The 16,118-nt window shown below is 45.3% G+C and overlaps 2 protein-coding genes across 2 annotated transcripts; both read left to right on the top strand.

Moving 5' to 3' along the window:
- Positions 1-334: 334 nt before the first annotated feature.
- LOC115586980 (uncharacterized) lies at positions 335-4,026 on the top strand. The gene is made up of 4 exons (XM_030426503.1): positions 335-462; positions 1,341-1,434; positions 2,086-2,173; positions 2,289-4,026. Exons 1-4 carry the CDS (start codon positions 444-446, stop codon positions 3,270-3,272), a joined length of 1,185 nt encoding a protein of 394 aa, XP_030282363.1. The 5' UTR covers positions 335-443; the 3' UTR covers positions 3,273-4,026.
- Positions 4,027-4,157: 131 nt separating this feature from the next.
- LOC115586973 (uncharacterized) lies at positions 4,158-15,858 on the top strand. Its single transcript, XM_030426493.1, has 13 exons — positions 4,158-4,767; positions 4,854-4,947; positions 5,886-5,973; positions 6,092-6,428; positions 6,816-6,909; positions 7,266-7,353; positions 8,330-8,636; positions 9,641-9,734; positions 9,886-9,973; positions 10,528-10,846; positions 11,057-11,150; positions 12,092-12,179; positions 12,767-15,858. The coding sequence occupies exons 1-13, from the start codon at positions 4,713-4,715 to the stop codon at positions 13,334-13,336; spliced, it is 2,316 nt and encodes a 771-aa protein (XP_030282353.1). The 5' UTR covers positions 4,158-4,712; the 3' UTR covers positions 13,337-15,858.
- Positions 15,859-16,118: the final 260 nt, after the last annotated feature.

Here is a 16,118-nt window from a genome sequence, read left to right on the forward strand (position 1 = left end):
TTTAAATGATCTTGAGACTGAAACACAGGCTAAAATACCAAACACATTATAATAAAAGAGACTATTATTTATATTTACTCTACAGCATAAAGTGAAATTAAAAGTTAAAAATCCTAAATCATAATTAAGATGAAATAATCCCCCTAATTTGGTCATATGTTAATTTCCTCAAATTAATTTAAAATTATTATACATTTGATTGTATCATTAGCCGCCACACACACACACACACACACACACACACACACAAACCTAAACCTTTATTATCTTCTTAAATTGTAAGTCTGTTGAATCTTTACAAACCGCCTGCAGGTGGCAGCAAAGCGCCGCTGTGAGTCTCGACTGCCGATGAAATACAGAAGAAGAAGAAGAGGAGGAGTGTCTCACTTCCGGTCCCCACCGGATGTTTGGATTGTAGCCTTGAGGACCTGAAGGAATGAAACATGGCGAACACATACAGAAGTAATGTTGTTTAAAGACAGTTGAGATGTTGATGACATGAGTTTTAATTATATTTATGAGCGGACTCACGGCGAAGTGGAAACTGAACGCTTGAATTCGTCGTCGTGTTGTTTTGTGATGCTAATGTTAGCTAACGATGATAACAGAGCCGATGTGTTCACGTTTCAGCTGAACCTGCTTCTGTGACCAGGCAGAGATATTATTACATAACTTATTTCACCTATCTTAAGATTTTCACTAATATAAAAGGAGAACGGCACCAAAATAATACAAGTTAAAGTCCTTTAGTCTTACTTATGTAAAAGTACAGTGCGGGTAAATCATTATGAGCAACATGAGTGTAATCTGTTAAATGTAATTGTAGTCATTATATCTCATGAGATAGTTTAATGATTCTGAGCTCATTTGAATTAAAGAGTTTAGTTGCTGTAGTTTTAGATGTGTGTGTGTGTGTGTGTGGAGAGTTTTCTCTGAGTGCATCACTGTGCTGGTCAAGTGTCTGAACACACCTGAGTTGGTTTTAAGCTACTCAGAACAATTTACAGTAAGACAGAAACAGACATACAGCTTCAAAACAAGGACAACAAATCTGAACAAAAAGAGGTGAAAATACACCAAAAATCTCACTGTGACAGACACGATGATCAATTACACACACAGTCGCTTTCTTTAAGAGAACATAACATATACATTTTTACCTTCAGACTCTGTGGCAGTTGGTCCACATTAGGTTAAAAGGTTTTAAGGTTATAGAGCTACATGAACCTGAACTGTTTAGTAAGAGAGAGGTGACTGTAAGCAGGAGGCAGCTCCATCCAGGAGAGACAGACAGTTAAATAAAGACTGATATGAGAGTGATGATGATTCTGTTTCTGTAGTGACGGACAGAGACATCAGACTGATGATACAACTTCGTGCCACCAATGAGGCCATCTTCACCGGAAGGAAACACTCTGCAATGATTGGCTGGAGGTCAGTGTGGTTTCCTCTGTAAATAAGATGTGACACTGTAGAGAGCACGGCTCCAACTAACGATGGTTTTCATTGTTTGGTTAACAAGATATCAGAATATAGGTGTATGTTAATGCTGTCGATCAGTGTTTCACCTTCAAATGTGTTGTTTCATCCACAACTCACAGATATTCAGTTTACTGTCAGAGGAAGAAAGAAACCAGAAGAATATTCAGAATTTTTCAGATTTTTGACTTATTTTGTTTAAAAAAAACTATTTCAAACCAATTAATCATTAAAGAAAATAGTAGGTGATTGATTTAACAGTTGACAATGTATTAACTGATTCATAACTGCAGCTCTAGTTAATTTGATTAACACATTAATTGAATGTGTGTGTTACAAAAAACCTAAATAAATTCATTTATCTGTTTGCTGATGTGTGTGCAGTGCAGATGTATTGGGCAGAAGATCAAAACTGTTTTATTGACCAAGTTTTCAAGCACGCACAAAAAGTTTGTATCCAGTGTAAAAAAGTGAACCATAAAGAAAAGACTGAAGTCTGAGTTCTTGAAGGTTCCACATCAAATCAGCTGTGTGGTCTGCACGTTTGACTCCTCCCATCACATCACCATCAGCATCACTGCTAATGAATTCTGGTCTGTCCTGCAGGGCGATAAGTAAGGAGATGGGGCTTCACGGGCTGATGTCTGCACGGCAGCTGAAGAAGAAGTGGGGCAACTTGAAAGACAAATACAAAGTCAGTCTTTTAAAAGTCTCTATCAGGCAGATAGAACCACTTTCCTGATGAAGTAAAGTTATATACAGTTGTGATTAAAGGTCCCTTAAATTACTGACGTCCTCTCTCCATACAGGTGCTGAAGAACCCTCCAGAGGGCATAGAGACCCAGCCCAGCTCGTGGCGCTGGTTCCACTTGATGGATAAGGCAATGACTGGCCGCTTGGCCGGAACCGCCACCATCGTCCAGCCCTCCCTGCTGGACGATGACGTGGGGTCGAACGCAGCCCTGCCTCCACTCGTTCTTCCCAACGTGGTCAGGGCTTGTTCAGGACTGAGTCTCATTGAAACTGGAACTGTGGAGGGTGTCGGGACTCTGGAGAAGGTCCTGGAGCTGAGTGGAACTGAATCCCCTGTTGAGGTCACTGAAGCTGGAATTGACATGATGGAAACTCAATCTGTGATGAACAAAAGTGAGCCAGCTGAACTGTACACCACATTGCTACCTGACTGCACCTTTGAGACCAACACGACGCCCTCCTCCTCCAGAGACATCAGCGGGGAGGCGGACAGGAAGCTGGTTGAGCTGCAGAAAGAGAGGCAGGCTCTGGAGAGAGAGCAGGCCGAGTTCGACAGAGAGCTGATATGTTTGGAAAGAGACAGGGAGCTGCTGAACAGAGACATGGTGACTCTGGAGCGAGACAGAACGGCTGTAGAAAGAGACAGAGCTACTGTGGAGCGAGACAGGGCGGCTGTGGAGCGAGACAGGGCGGCTGTGGAGCGAGACAGGGCGGCTGTGGAGCTAGACCGAGTGTTTCTGGATCGAGATCGAGCGTTTCTCGACAGAGACAGAGCTTTTCTAGAGAGAGACCGAGTGTTTCTGGAGAGAGCCAAAGAGGATTTACAGAGAGAGAGAGCGCTGCTGAGGAGAGAGAGGGCGGTCCTGGAGACGGACGGGGGGGCTGTGGACGGAGAGCAGGCTGAGTCGGCCACAGAGAAGGAGGTGGTTCTACAGACCAGGTTCTACCAGAGGCTGGTGGCTGCAGACCTGGATCGAGACCAGCTGGAGAGCAGACAGAGACTGGTTTCTTTGTTCCAGAAGCTTGTTGAGAAACTGTGAGCGAGGATGTTTTGTGTTGTTTCATTGATTCCATGTCATTAAAGGCTCCCACTTCCAAAGGAGCAGATTTGGACCACTGACAATTATTTCTGGCAGTTTGGTCGTACTTGTTGCCAGCTACTCTTCATGTGCTAATAAAGGTTCTGTATTATTTCCTTTTGTGCAGAAACTTCCACTTAAAGAAAAAAATATAATTCAGCCATTATCTCTTCAGTCTGAAGTAGCTGGGACAACCAGAAGAACATAAACAGCTGCATACAGCTCGTCAGTGTAATCCAAGCCTGAGGTCCAGTTTGAATCAAGTCTCCAGCTGCGTCTGTGGTTGAGGAGAATTCTGCATTTACCGTTTACCTGCAGACAGAAGGGACGTGGTTATTCTTCTGTGGTATCATTACAGGGGAAGCTGCTGAGTTTTACAGCTTGTTGTATCACAGAATGCTCCGAAAGCTGTTTTACTGTGAAGCCCCTGAAATGTTGTGTGGACTGAGACTCCACCTGACTCTCACCGACATGCAGGAGGAGATGATGAGTTTTAGTGTGTGGGTGAACTCATACAGTATGAGTCATACTTCATGTCATGAGTGATGTTTACTGATGACTGTCCACAACACGTTACTGTCCCTGTCAGGGCCAGATACACATGTAGTGATAATGTGTACAGAACCACACGGTGCTCCTTTAAACAAGAAACAATAAATAAATACGTTCATGTAACAAATGATAAGAAAACTACAAACATAATAAAAGTATTACAGAAGTGTTTTTTTATATTTTACTGTAGGAAATGTTAAATATTTGTAATATATAAAGTTTGAAGGAACGTCCAGAAGTCGTTTTCTGGACTGTTTATGTTCACGTTCAGCTCCGCCCTCCCGAGAGTTTGGTCACGTGACGGAGGGCAGGTCAGGGTGCTGTTACCGAGCGCCCCTCGCTGAGGGACGGGATGCAGCTAGCTGTTTCACGGTAACGGTTTTATTTACCGCCGCATTCACTCCGGTGGCGATGGCGTGAAGTAACGTCACACCGCGGAGGTCAGAATCGGCTCGAGCTAACGGAAACCGGTGTCGTCGTGTGGCGGGAAGCCCCGCTCTGCGTGGGTTTGTTGTTTAGGTTAGCTACCGAAGCTAGCTAGCAGCCTGCCTCTGCTAGCGGGTGACGGGGAGCTCGCCCCGGAGGAGACGCTGCCGCCGCCCGGTCAGCGTCACGGTACATCCCCGCCGGGCCTGCTCGCATGATGGACTGATGGACGGAGAAGCGCTGCTGACGGAGGAACACAGCTGGTAAACCTGCAGGATGCGGTAGCGGATGTAGTTAGCATCAGGCCTGAATACCAGCACACTTCCACCCCTCCTTCCTTCCTTCCTTCCTCCCTTCCTTCCTTCCCTCCCTCCCTCCTCCCTAGCTGCCCAGCAGTACAGACCCTCTCCTGCTCTTCATGTAATGATGGAGTCCGTCCTCAGCCCGCTGCCACAGTTCCCAGAGAACTCCTATAAAAGTGAGTAATCGCGGTGTGTGTGCTAAATGCAGGAGCTTTAACCTGCCGGTGCTGATGGCCGCTGACCTTTGACCCTCCACCTGCAGTGACCGAGGAGGACGTGAAGAGGCTGATTGAGTTCAGGGCGTCCAACGAGGCTCTGTTCACAGGGAAGAGGAACTCTGCAAAGATAGCATGGAGGTATGAACCAGACTTCACTACTGACACCAACACCTGTACCTGTCAGCTGACGTCACAGGTGTCCGGTGTGTGTGTGTTGTGTCATCACTTTAAAACAACTTCAGAGATTATGATGCATGAAAAGATGCTCGAGGTCATTTATATTCCCAGTGACGTTTACTGTGTCGGTGCACTGATCACTCTAAGTCACGTGATCACTGTCACACAGGTAAAAACACATGTCCACTGTGTGTGTGTGTGTGTGTGTGTGTGTGTGTGTGTGTGTGTGTGAGAGCAGCACAAAGACACTGATGCACTTTGATAACGAGCCGGCTGGAGGACTGACAGAGTTCAGCTCTGCTGCACTGTGACCAGCAGTTTTAAAGGTTTTACTCTGGTTGCATGTTGATAATTATTGTATCAGTTAGTTCTGTGTTATAAATCAGGTAACTTGATGCTATTTGCTCTTTTAACTCAAACATCACTTCCTCTGATTTTACATCAAACAGACATTGTGTAAAGAGTTAAAATAGTTTCTGGACAGAAAAAGACTCAACGTACACAGAAACCCATGAAAGACGTTGATCGTCTGGTCGCAGCGCAGCGTTCTGCTGGGAACCTTCGGTCCTTACTCCATGTGGAGGCTCCTTCACATGATCTGCACCAGTGTTTAAGTCACTGTATGTCTCGTGTTATTAATGAGATAATAACTGATAATCAGTTGTTACGGCAGACTGACTCTGAGGGACGGATCTTGATCAGATCTCTTTTTGTAAAACGGCAGATTTTTCAAAGCTGGATTTATTTCATTCCCAAATATCGAGTATCAGAATTTGTAACCCGAAGCTGCTCCTGATGAACGGGTCGCCACGAGTGTGTTGTAGAGCGAATGTGAGTCCAACCACCATTCACTCTGTTGTGAGTTTGCCTGTCAGCTGACCCTCTGAATGTTTCCTCAGCACCATCTTAAAAGGCCTCGGGCTTGAAGGGAAGTTGACAGCAGACCAGATCGCCAAAAAATGGGACAACCTGCGGACGAAATACAAGGTGAGGTGTGATGCAGTCAGACACAGAGAGACATGTTGTGTTAATATGAAGCAGCAGGATGATTTCAAGGACTGATGAACAGGTCCCAGGTTTCTATAAGCATTGATGTCTTTTCCAGGACCTGAAGCAGCCCTACCAGGGCCAGGACAACATCGGGGGGGTCGTAGAGTCGTGGCCCTGGTTCCACATCATGGATGAGGCCATGCAGGGTCGCCTCTACAACAGCAACCTGGTGCTGAGCCCGGAGACCGCCGGCAACGCCATTCACCGCTGCAACAGTCAGCAAAACCAGAACCAGGAAAACACCGACATCCTGGAGTTCCTCATCAAAACGGAGATGGAAGACACAGTGGCAGCGGAGACCGCAGAGGATGATGGGACGGTTCACACGGAGGCTCGTCCCGCTGAGGGAGTCCCCATGGGCTGGAGGAGGATGACAGAGTGCTCCTATAAAAGTAATCGGATACACCTGCGAGTTTAGATGGTTAATCACAGACGAGCGACGATGTTCACAGATATATAACAGATATATCGACTGTAGTTATTGTGATGTCATGTGTTATTTGCAGTGGTGTAATTTAACGATGCAGATTTACTGAAGAGCACATTTGAGGTTCTTTACTGAGTTTTTTTCTTTTTATGCTACTTTCTGTTCCTACATCTCAGAGTGAAATATTAAATATCAGACTGCTGTTTAATGAAACGTAGTGGACGACTTTCCAGCTGTCGCTCTTTCTAGTGCGTCCCTGTGGTACTGCTACATGCTGCTGGTGCTGCTACATCACAGTCCATCCTCAGTGTTAACACATGACAAAACAAATCCTTGTTTTTCTCGTTGACAGTGACGGAACCAGAAACTGAAAGAATGATCAAACTTCGAGCTGCGAATGAGGCGCTCTTCACCGGCAGGAAACATTCGGCCAAACCAGCCTGGAGGTGAGTGAACCTTCACACTGCTTCTGTTTGTTCTCAAAGGCTGAATCTTAATCTTAAACTCATTCTGTCTGAATTCTGTCTTAATGAGTGATTAAGGGCTCTGTTTGAACTTTGAATGACTCTTCAAACCTGCTGGTTCTGTAGTTAAATGGACCTTTAGAGTTAATGAATGGATCCCTGCTGTGGTTGTAATGTAGCAACAAAACAGGCAAGAGAAGAAGACTGAAAGCTCGTAAGCTTCCATGTAAACAATGAGGATGAACGTTTGCCCTTTTTACAAACGTGACTTCCATATGTTTTTTATCACATCACCCAACTGAATTTCTGTGATGTCTCATGAGTGTCGCTCCTTTCAGAGCCATTCTGTATGAGCTGGGTCTTCAGGGGAAGCTGACCACAGACCAGCTGGCAAAGAAGTGGGACAACCTGAAGAGAAGATACAAGGTAGGTCCAACCAGCTCGACTCCAGAGACAAACTATCCATGACTGGTAAAGAGTGGAGGTGACGCCGGGCCCCGTGCAAGAACCACTCCAACAAACAAATTCATTCTCAAGTGGAACAAACAAGTGATTTAAAGATATATGTTAGATGTTGTTTGTTCAAACCAGGGAAACCACAAGTTTCCTCAACGTAGGAGAAGAACATCAGACAGATTACTTTAATGTGCATTAGTTGTAAGTTAATGAGCAACTTCACGCTGAGTAGTGAGTGAGTGAAGTCAGCACTCAGCAGAGACTGTGGTTCTGGTTCTGGTTCTGGTTCTCTATTCATGAACGTAACATTACAGAGAGGAGACAAAGTCCATTTCCCCTCCCGCTGCAGTCAGCAGTCAACATTACAGAGCAGAAACAGCTGACAGCTCCGGATCACTGCTGCAGTCCGTCAGGCTGATCAACAGGAGAAAATCTACTTTATAATCCCACAAGTTACAAACTCATCTCTGAGCTCTGAGCAGACAGACACACTCCAACTTCCTTAGTTTCAGCAGAAATAACATGTTCTGTATTTAAAACAAATGTTTGGGGAATCCGACAGTTGTACAAAGAAGCCTCACAGGAATCTGAGGTGTTCAGGATTTGATCAGGGAACGTTCTTGCATTGGGCCTGAGGTTCAACCCCTCGTTACTTCACAGGAATCAGCTGACATTTGCTTGATGCACAAATTAAACTTAAAATTAAAGAAACATTTTAAGTGCTGTATCGTAGGCAACTGGACTTGAAAGTTTTCCAGTTACCTACGATACAGCACTTAGAATTTCTGGATGTCTGAGAACCTCCATCAACATAAAGAGATGATGTTGTGGAGAAGCAGCGAGGTTCCTGTGAGTTCTGGATAACAGGAGTTGGTGCTGGTGGCAGTGTTGACAGGAGGATGAGGTCCCTCTGTGGACGATCTGCAGAGCTTTCTGTCTCTACCAGGAGCTGAAGTTTCCTGCTCGAGGCGTGGAGACGAACCCGAGCTCCTGGCCCTGGTTCTACCGAATGAACGACGCCATGGAGGGACGTTTCGCCGGAGCGGCACCCATCCTCACGCCCATCGTGGAGGACGAAGACGAGGACTGCGAGCAGCTGTCGCCGACGCCCAAAAAACGAGCCCGTCGGAGCCGAGGGGGAATGGCCGAGTTCCTGACGGAGTCGGAGATGGACCTGCTGGTTGATAATGAAGACAAGAACGGGTCATCAGCGCTGGGAGATCTGCACCGGATGGCCGAGCTCACCTACAAATGTAAGAATGCCGGCAAACTGTAACATGGAAGCAAACTGTTGACAATTAAGCTGCATTATGGGCACTGTAGGCGAAATAACAATGTGAGCTCTGGTTCTGATCCGTCTTCTTAAAGGTCCAGTGTGGAGGATGTATAAATGTAATATGGTATTCATAACGATGTTTGGGAATGAGCTTTGTGAATCTGCAGAGGGAGCAGGTCGACTGCGATCTGTAGCGTCGCCACTAGATGGCAGTAAATCTTCACTCTGAGGAGAAGAAGCGTCTGCTCACTGACTGCTGCCGTTTAAACGCCAGTAAATAACAACTAAAATCATAATATGAGTCTTTAAGATCATTCCGGCGGTGCAGCTAGTTAACAGTTTATGAATTATTCAGATTCTTTATCATCTATCACACAGAGCCATCACCATGTCGCGGAGCACAGCGTGGCGTCTTTGGATGTCTTGTTTTATCAGCCAATAGTCCAAAACAGCCAAAATATTTAATTGACTGTCATGTGAAAAAAAGGACAGCAGCTAATTTTGACATTCAAGAACTTCAAGATCATCAAAAAAACATTTTCAGTAAAAATGGCTCATTTTGTTCTGCAAATTCTTTTAGCTCAAGTCATCATTTAATAAAAGTACTGATAGCACAGCAGCAAAGTACAGTGGGAATAAATAAGATTCTTTGCTTTTTACTGATGTGTTTTTTGTTGAGCAGTTTTATCTATAAAACTGTTTTTTATGTAATTTCTGACTCTGTAATGTAACTATAACTACACCAGTCAGCTGAATGTAGAGAAGTACAAGATGAAGCCCTGAAATGTATAAAGTATAAAGATAAAGAGCATAAAGCACAAAGCACCACAAAGTTGTCTGAAATCAAGTGAAGGAGCTTTAAGTAAAGAAGTCGTAACATTTCTGACGTGCTGAGGATGTGACCAGAGTGAAACAGGAAGCAGCCTGTCGACAGGTTCAGTTCATCTGCTGGAAAACTGAAATCATCCTGTTTGATTGTAGTGACGGAGGAAGACACCAGGCGACTAATTGAGTTACGAGCTGCTAACGAGTCTCTGTTTACTGGGAGGAGGAACACTGCCAAGCCTGCCTGGAGGTACAGAAGCACAAAACAGTCACAACATTTTAAATGATTTTCTAACTTGCATTATAAGATTACAGCCGGACTAAATGATAAATGATGAAACTAAAGTCACAATCCTTCCTTTGTGTATTTGTATTATTCAGTGCTTGTTTTGTGTCCACAGGGGGATCGTGAAGGAGATGGGTCTGACGGGGAAGATCACACCTGACCAGGTCGCCAAGAAGTGGGACAACCTGAAGACCAAATTCAAGGTGACAACAGTTTGACCTGCACAGGTCCTCTGTACAGGCAGGTTACTGTATGTATGTGTGGACATCAGCGACGGGAACGTCATGACGTCAGTGTGAACATCAGTCTGATTGGCTTTCACGACACAGTGGCACGCAGAGTCCTCGCTTGAGTTCAGTACTTTCAACTCATACGATTGATGCAAATGTTCGCATGCTAGCGTCATTCGTGCTGCTGAACGTTCTCAGTTTGTTCTGAATGTCCCTCAATACTAAACGCTCCAACGAAGCTACAGAATGCTACAAACGACACCAGCAGCTTTAGCTGTAGGAGGCACCAACGCTAAGTTCATCAGGCTAACCTGCAAAAACACAGAAATATACAGCAATGGCAAAACATACAAGTCCAAGTTTGATCTCAGTCCTTGAGTTTTAAAGCTCATCCTGCTTACGTTGCTGCGCCTCGTTCAGAAAGCAGTCAGAAGTTTATCCAGTGGGTCTTGGCAGTAGATGAGTAGTGTATTCAGTGCTGTGAAACTGCCGCAGCTGCTCCAGTGTGAGGATTTGTGTGTCTGCAGGACCTGAAGTTTCCTCCTCGGGGGATGGAGGGCCAGACTAACCCCGCCTCCTGGCCCTGGTTCCAGCTGATGAGCGACGCTCTGGAGGGACGACTGGCGGCAAAAGCTCCAAGAGTGACGCCCGTCTGGAGCAGCGAGGAGGACGGTGTGTTCGGCTCATCGCCGCCTCCCGACAGAGACTGTCTGATGGCAGAGAGGAGCAGCGTGTCGGAGCTGGAGAGCATGGTTGGGGGAGACAGCGCCGAGGCTGATGGGAATGTAACGTACATCGACGCCAGTGGAGAGGAGTGTTCAACGCCCTCAGACCTCTCCTATAAAAGTAAGACATGTTCTTGATGCTTAGTGTGTGTGGGGGGTTTTTCTATTGAGTTTTCAATAGCAGTGGACCAATATGTCCACACGCAGCTTAAATGAGAGAATCGGTTAAATTGAGACCAGCATCACGATTACAACTAGCAGCTGAGCGTCTAAACACACGTCTGACTGTTTGACTTCCTGTCTCTGTTTCTTTACATCCTCTCTGCCACAGTGACGGATCAGGACACCAGGAGGATGATTAAACTTCGAGCTGCCAACGAAGCGTTGTTCACAGGGAGGAGAAACGCTGCCAAAGCCGCCTGGAAGTAAGACATTTTCTGTTATAGATAAATATGATCCAACATGTTCCTGTAGATGTGTAATTCAGGCTGTGAGGGGTCTGATCACAGGTGGACAGATCTCTACAGGTGTCAATGAAACACTGAGGACACATTTGACATCCAGTGTGACCACATTCTGTTAGCAGTGTGTACGCACACTGACTCCTCTGAGACTGAAAGAAGATGATCACCAGACTCCATTAACAAATGTGGTGATTTTAAGAGTTGTTGAGTAAAAACAAACTTTCTAACGTAGTGAAAATGTGTGTGTGACAGATTGTAAGTCATTGTGTCCTTGTTGTAAATTCAGCATTAAATCTTTCAGCTGAAGTTGTTTGTCTCCTTGTAAAAAGTGTCAGTTTGTGGCAGCATGTCTGTACCAGCCTGTCTGCTTCTGTGTCTAAAGTGCTAAAGTCTTACCTGCCAACATTGATCAGCTGTTTGAACACACTGTTTACACTGATTTCACCATTTACACTCCATTTATGAAAGAAGAAACATGTTATTGATCTAAACATGTCACATGTTACAAAGACACTAAACAGTAACAATATAGGCTCCTTCTTTGTCCCCGTGGAGAAAGTCCCCAGACTCCCTTAACAAATGTGTCAGTTTAGTGAGTTGTTGAGTTGGAGACACTTTATAAACTCTGTGAAACTCTGTCTCTGACTCATTCTGCATTATTTGGACCTTCTTGTAAATTCAGCAAATGTTCTACATGAACTTCTTTCTGTCTGTGAGTAGAAACATGGAGTCTGTTTGTCTCAGTGATGGCCGAGCAGGAAGTGACATCAGATCACAGGTGGTCACTCAGACGCAGGCTAATGTAGCTGTGAACTGACAGACTGAGAGCTGAACACTGATTGGTGGACGGTGACAGCAGGTGTGATCAGGCTCATTCATGTGTCTGTCTCACTGTCACTCAGGGCGATCCTGAAGGAGCTCGGGCTGCAGGGAAAAGTTTCAACGTACCAGATGGCAAAGAAGTGGGACAATCTGAAGAGGAGATACAAGGTAGTCCAGACAGGAAACCATCAGGCTGCTGTCATTCTACATCATGTTTTCTCTCTGTTCTGCTTTTAGGTTGTAGAAAGTCATCTTTACAAGAATTTTAGTAAAGTAGTAGATGTTATTTTGTATGAAGGGTTTGTTTGATCATGCAGAACAAAACGCTGTTCAGTTAGACCAACAAGTGAACACACAGAAAGAGGCCACGATCCCTCAGAGCAACTTTCAATAAGAATATAAGTAGCGACTGTTAGCTTAGCATCAAAGTCTGTTCACATTTAAATGGAGGTTGAGGTGCACAATGATGAGTTCAGTTTGGACTCATTTCATTCAGCAGAGCAGGTGAATGGATTCTGATTCTGCAGCTGTAATTATAACAAAGTTATTGAGAACACGAGAACGCGATATCTGCAGATTAATACAGAATCTGTTGAGACAAGATTCTGTTTCAGCAGCCGTCTGGTGTGTGTTTGCAGTCTGACAAGCTGCTAGCTGATTTGTTGGACTATTTTCAGCGGCGGATTAATCCACATTTGTTACTGTAGTGAGAAACATAATTATAATTCTCCCCTCCTCCCCCTCCTCCCCCTCAGGATCTGAAGTACCCTCCTGTGGGCATGGAGAGCTCAGCAGACGGCTCCTCCTCCTGGCCGTGGTTCCACCTGATGAATGAAGCCATGGAAGGCCGCCTGGCGAGCAGCGCCCCCCTCCTCGCCCCCGTCACTCAAGACGATGAGCAGCAACCCGACCCCGCCCCCAGACACCGGTCCCGCCCCGCCCCTCCCCCGCCCCCCTCATCCTCCACGGACTACAGACAGGAGGCGTTCGTTGGAGACGCCGAGCAAAACCAGCGCAGCTCGGAGGCGTGCGACGGGCCGCTGGGAGGACTGGAGCGGGAGTGGGAGATAGTGGAGAGGGAGAGGGCGGCACTGGAGCGAGAGAGGGAGATGGTGGAGCGAGATAGGGCGTCTGTGGAGAGAGAGAGGGCGGGGGTGCAGGCGGAGAGGCTGTGGCTGGAGAGGGAGAGGGCGGCGGTAGAACGGGACAGAGCAATGGTGGAGCAGGAGAGGGCGACGCTGGGCAGAGAGAGGGAGGTGCTGGACCAGAGAGCGTTGATGCTGAACTCTGTAGGACACTCTGGACACCTCAACGCCCTCATGTAGACCAGCAGGCTCCAGGGGCGTAGACCGTGCCTGTAGAGACACCCTGGTCCGTGGTGGAGGTCTGGACCTTCTGGCTGGAGGAGACGTAGACCTGCTACACCTCGGTGGTCCAGTCATGTTTGGATGTAGACGCGCTGGCTGTTGGTCTTCCACACAGAGCCGGTCCTCGCTGGGTGAGTGTGCTGGAGATATGCACCACCCGGGGATGGAGACGATTAACAGGAGGGCTGCACAATTAATACTTTAATCATCTCAGTCAGCAGGTAGATTCTTCCTGCCTCATTTATTACAGCGATGATCTGGACTTTTGATCCTGAAGAAATTAGAACAAGTTTTCTTTGCTTGAACAGATGTTTTATTACAGTTCCCAAAGTATAACCAATATCATGAAACTTGAATATATATATATTTTGTTATAACTAATAACTAATAACTAATACAGAAGAAATCAATATGGTGTGTAATCTACTGCACACCATAAGACAACGTCCTGTTTTATACCAGGGAACACCTCAACACCGTTACATCCCTGCAGCCCGGCCCACAGCTGTAGATCGACACAAACAATGTTGGTTCAGATTTCTTAGTTGTTGTTATTTAGTTTTTATTGTGATGAAGAGGCAGATTTATTGCTCTAAATCTCGTCTGGACGTGCTGACTGGAGGTGCTGCAGGTGAAGATTTGTTTCATTCATGATTCTTTGAGAAAGGCGCCTGACGCTCACATTTTACTGGACGATGTGTCGACTGAAAACATAATAACAGTCAGTGAAACAACCGAAACTAACATGTTTCACTCTGAGGTCACATCTCGTCTGATATTTAATCTCCACATCATAATTTCACCTGCTGGAAACCATGAAAACATTTTCCGGGTGTTGATGATGCTGATATATAAACTCCATGTTGTCGTGTCTCTTACATTCCCACATGTGAGATGGTTGTAGTCCATGAGTCCTGCTGTGAGCCGGCGCAGCCATCTCACCTCTTACAACGTGTCAACGACATTTTTGTAATTGTTAGCGAGGCCTCGGCCCTCCTGGGAACAGTCCTAAACACGGTCTTTACGTTCAGCCCTGATGTTTTGTCACCAGACGGTCTGGAACCTGTGAGGACTCAGCTGACCTGAGCGATTGTCTGAAGTTAAACGAGTTTAGTCGGACACGTTGGCAGATTAACGAGTCCCTGCGAGTTTCATCAGGTTTCCTCCTTCTCTTCTTTTTAAAGATGAACAACGTCTATAAATTATTGTTTTTTAAGAACTTTAACTTTGATTTTAGTGTCAGTTGTGCAGCTCCACCTGTTGAGGCCTGTCTGTGAGGTGAACACCAGTGTTACCAGTAGACCACCACTGTATGTAGACTAACCTGGGATGAAGACCACTTTGGACTGATGATGATGATGATGATGATGATGATGATGATGATGATGAAGGACGTCCGAGTCAAACAGAGGCTGTTTCTCCTGGACGTGAATCAAGATGAATATTCAGACTCTTGAATACATTCAAGTGTTTCTCACACAGTTTATTTGGGCGGTCCACTCGGAGTGTTTTCAACGTTTGGATTATTTACAAAATCATTTCTGTATTATTTTATTAAGAAGTGGTGGAGGCAGACAGAGCTGCAGTCGGAGGCGGTTTAACTGAACTTTCTGCTGTTCTGAAGGTTTTTCCAGAATTGTCAAAGAAGCTTCAGAAATCTGGATGGTAAAATATGAATCAGCTGATCCAAAGACAAGATACTTAAGATGTTTCACACAAAAACAAAAGCCAGAGCCACACGAAACAAGATTCATCTGTTCAGTATCAGATTAGTTTACGTGGATGTCACGGTGTGTTATTTTATATTTTCAGCTCTTCACTGAAGGTGTTTATTCACGTGTTGTTTCGTGAATCCTCAGCGTTCAGCGTCACCTGATCAGTCGTGTGTCTTTGAACAGGTGAAATCAGAAGTGATTGATTTGATTCATGTTCATTTATCCAAAACAGACGCAGCAGCACGCAGAGTCAAACGTGCACCTGGTTTGGTGGCAGCTCTGTCCCACGTTGAATAAAGCATTAAGTTTAAACATTTGTTGAGGGTGGACCGCCAAAATAATTCTCATCCTGTTGGAAACTCTGAGAAATGTCCACAGTCCACAAGATGTACGCAGTCTTCTGCCTCTGCGTCGTTAAACCTGCACAGACTTCAGAAGGTCCGGTCTGATTCAGCTGGCAGCCTTCATGCCTGAGTGTACATTAGATCCTCCCTGTGAATGCAATAACTGTTGTGTCATCCAGCCAAAACTCTGAATGTGTCCAAAACATCACGTCTGTTGATTTGCAGCATCCGTGTGAAATGTTCAGTGGTTTGAAAACGGCAGTATTTACGTCATAATGTTGCTGAAAACACCAATGAATGTCTGCAGAATGATCTCCAACCAAAGTTCATCCGTCTGTTTGTTTGTTTGTAAATCTATTTTTCAAGAAGCGCCTGATGACATGTTCATGTTGTAGCCTTCAATAAATGGACCAGAACCACTGCTAACTGTAACCATACTGTCTGTGAGCAGCAGAACCGATCGGGAGCTGCCGGCTGATGTTGATCTGTATGTTTTTCTTCTTCTTTCAGTGTATTTATGTTTTTATGTTGAGGAATCAGTTACTGCAGAAATATAAACATGTTTACAACATTTTAGAAACATGAACGATCAATAAGAATCATATCGTTATCAGAAAATGTAACTGATAGACTTTTTGTTTTTGATTTTTTTTAAATAGAAAGAAAAAAATACAGGTAAGC

This window comes from Sparus aurata, chromosome 8 (assembly GCF_900880675.1).
Source record: "Sparus aurata chromosome 8, fSpaAur1.1, whole genome shotgun sequence".
Lineage (NCBI taxonomy): Eukaryota > Metazoa > Chordata > Actinopteri > Spariformes > Sparidae > Sparus > Sparus aurata.